At 28.6% G+C, this 2,966-nt stretch overlaps 1 protein-coding gene across 1 annotated transcript; it reads right to left on the bottom strand.

The window, feature by feature from the left end:
• Positions 1-861: 861 nt before the first annotated feature.
• Positions 862-1,245, bottom strand: LOC125820839 (uncharacterized). Its single transcript, XM_049500277.1, has one exon. It carries the CDS (start codon positions 1,243-1,245, stop codon positions 862-864), a length of 384 nt encoding a protein of 127 aa, XP_049356234.1.
• Between the last annotated feature and the right edge of the window lie 1,721 nt (positions 1,246-2,966).

Here is a 2,966-nt window from a genome sequence, read left to right as displayed (position 1 = left end):
TAAGATTTTCAGTTTGTTCAATAATAATCCATATATAAGCGTGTAAAAAGGTCCATAAGTTGCGAGAGATATTGAGGCTTTTTGTCCATAAGTTGTTACTATGTTGTTGGTTTTGTGGGTTCATTGCAAGTCACGAACCAAACAAGAAGAAAAAAATAATGCAGTTAGAACTTAATTGTTAATTCTTGTGGTCATGTCTACAATGATTTAATTGCATGATTTTCCTTCAAATAATAGAATGAATGAATCTTTATGTTCACATAATTTTATCTTTAAAAATATGGTATGATACAAAAATATAAACGCATATTCCATGAAAAAATATTTATTTCGAGAAGCAAAAAATAAATAAAATAGATCAGGTAAAAGTGAAAATGACGTGTGTCCTTGAGCAGTTTCATACTTGTCACGTTTTATAGTTAGTTATTGCATATTCCATTTGGTGTTAATCTTATTGGTTAGATATTAATATATTGGATATTAAAATACTGATTAAAATCTTATGTAATATTCTTATCGACTATTATTTGTCTTCTTGTTCTAGGGATAACTATTCTAGATCATCAATTTTAACACATTGCGCTCATAACAAACCCAATAAATAAAAGCAAAAATAGTTCAAGTATATGTTTGGATATGATCTCATGAACATTGCAAATAATTCATCAATTGGCACTAAAAGAAATAATAAACAAATTAATGTATTTATAATTTGGTAAGCAAAGTAAAAGATCTTAATTTCAACAACATATATTGCCAATATAGTCCCCAAAGGTGCGATTTAGAAAATAGAATGTATGTGGATCTTATCCCTACCTTACGGAAGTAGATAGATTATTTTTGAAAGATACTTTACTTTTATCAAATAACACTACGATTTGAAAAAGTAGTCGGGGTAAGGCCCAACATTGGAATAGCAAAAGAGCTCTGCAATACAAGGCTTCGATGAAATGTATCAACTGCTTCGTTCCCTTCCAATATGTCATTTACCGCTGACCAATAAAATTCTTTTATTTTTTTCGCCATATTTGAGTAGTGCAATTTCAGCCCCTTTAATATTCGGACTCGTCGGAAAATCCTCAACAGAAGGAATCTTCGCCGGTGCTTCTTCCCTCCAGCTCCGAGCTGAATTACCGGTAACTTCTTTCGTCGGAATGATAATTTACGGAGGGCCTGACTGAATATGGATGTGGAATTGGCATGGCTTATACTTTTGTTGAGGCTATTTTGGTCAGAATAAGCCATTATTTGTTTTGTTTTTGATCGAATAATTCTGAGAGAATTGAGAACTAATATATAAGGAGATAGAAGAGTTGACCAAGTAAGTGCTGTATAATGCAAATTACTTCTGCTCAACTAAGGGGTGTTTGGTTGGAGGATAGACAGATCGAATCATAAAATCTCATACTATAAGATGCAATATATATTATTTGATTGGGGTATATAGATAAATATAAATAATTAATCTCAGAATTAGATAATATAATATTTTGTTGGAGATACGGAACAATATTAACATTAAATTATACACAAAAATATGTAATGTACAAATTAAATAACTTAATTTTTGCATAACCCTACATTATTATCATGTAAACCCCATCATTTTATATCATCAATCAACTTAATTTTTATTTTAAACACATAATTTTATTTTTCTTTTCGAAATTGGGGATAGGGAATATTGAAAAGGAGATTACAAGGTGAAAAATTGAACTCTCATCAATAAGGTAAAAATTTATATAATCAACAATATAATTCGAGCTACAAAAATTCCTCTATTTTACGCACATTAGTTATTACTAATTAAGGATAATTAATGGATGGAAATGGTAGCCCTCTTGTTGGCCTCATTTTAGGCCGTTAAGCTCCATAGGTTCTAAAGTCTAGCCCATTCACTAACCTATAATTTTTATTTGTTGATGAAAAATTGAAAATAAAATTACAACTGAAAAACTAAATGAAGAAAATAAATATTTTCAGGATAAACAGTGGATATCTCATTCCCTTTAAAGAGATTTAACTTCATTGCAACAATTTTCTTTATCTACAAACTGCTTTGATATCACAAAAAATATTTTAATATTATACTTTTTTAAAAGAAGCCCAAAATTATTATCTTCGATGATTTTTACATTACTTTAAGTGCTTGAAAAGGAAGATGCAGATTATATCCCACCTCTGAAAAATTATTAACTTCAAAAGATATGTTTTATGCTAGCTCGAATAAACTTTAATATTAATAGTGGATAAACTGTTTTGAATAAATATAAGAACTATATTAGACGACGTGGTAAAATAGATAATAGTATCTAAAGTGGGTAGAATAGATGTCGAATCAAATTAAAATATTAGCACGTCGTTTTATTAAATTGTTGCAAGTTGAACATAAACGTCTTTAAAGAAAATATATCAAATTTAAGGGAGTATTTGGTATAAATAGAATGTTTTCCAAAAAAGATATTTCCTTGAATATTTTCTTTTTCTTTTTTTCTTTTTAGAGAAGAAATTATTCTGTCATTATTCTTTTTTTTTTTCTTTTTTTTTGTGTAAATATACAAAAAAATATTATACCAAAATATTTGTTTATGTGAGTGAGGGAATGCAGTAAAGTGCGAGGTTGGTGTGGATGGGGTGGAGGAAGGATGCGTTGGAGACGGAAAATGAGAGTAACAGGACGGTTATGAAACTTGATTTTTTCTAATTTTATAAAGAGATGTCATTTTTTTTTAATGTTAAATTACAACACTTTTTTACTGACCTGACACAAAAACTTCAAAAATATTTTATGAATAATGTTACCATCCATAACAAAACACTCCCCAACTTGAAAATGACCAATACCAAGAGAATCTAATTAATTAATGGGATGAAAGTGCTTGGTCTAGCAATTGAAGCATTTAATTATTAATTTTAAAGTGCTAACTTCGAAAAACATGTTCTTAAAATTTCATCTAAAATAATTT

The sequence above is a fragment of the Solanum verrucosum genome, unplaced genomic scaffold (assembly GCF_900185275.1).
Source record: "Solanum verrucosum unplaced genomic scaffold, falcon-dt-bn FXZP01000117.1, whole genome shotgun sequence".
Taxonomy (NCBI): domain Eukaryota; kingdom Viridiplantae; phylum Streptophyta; class Magnoliopsida; order Solanales; family Solanaceae; genus Solanum; species Solanum verrucosum.
Note: the sequence above shows the minus strand (reverse complement) of the source record. Positions and strands in the feature narration are given on the sequence as shown.

What these genes read in the sequence shown, in the direction of transcription:
- LOC125820839 (XM_049500277.1), bottom strand. Translation starts at nt 1,245, where the DNA reads ATGGCTTATTCTGACCAAAATAGCCTCAACAAAAGTATAAGCCATGCC.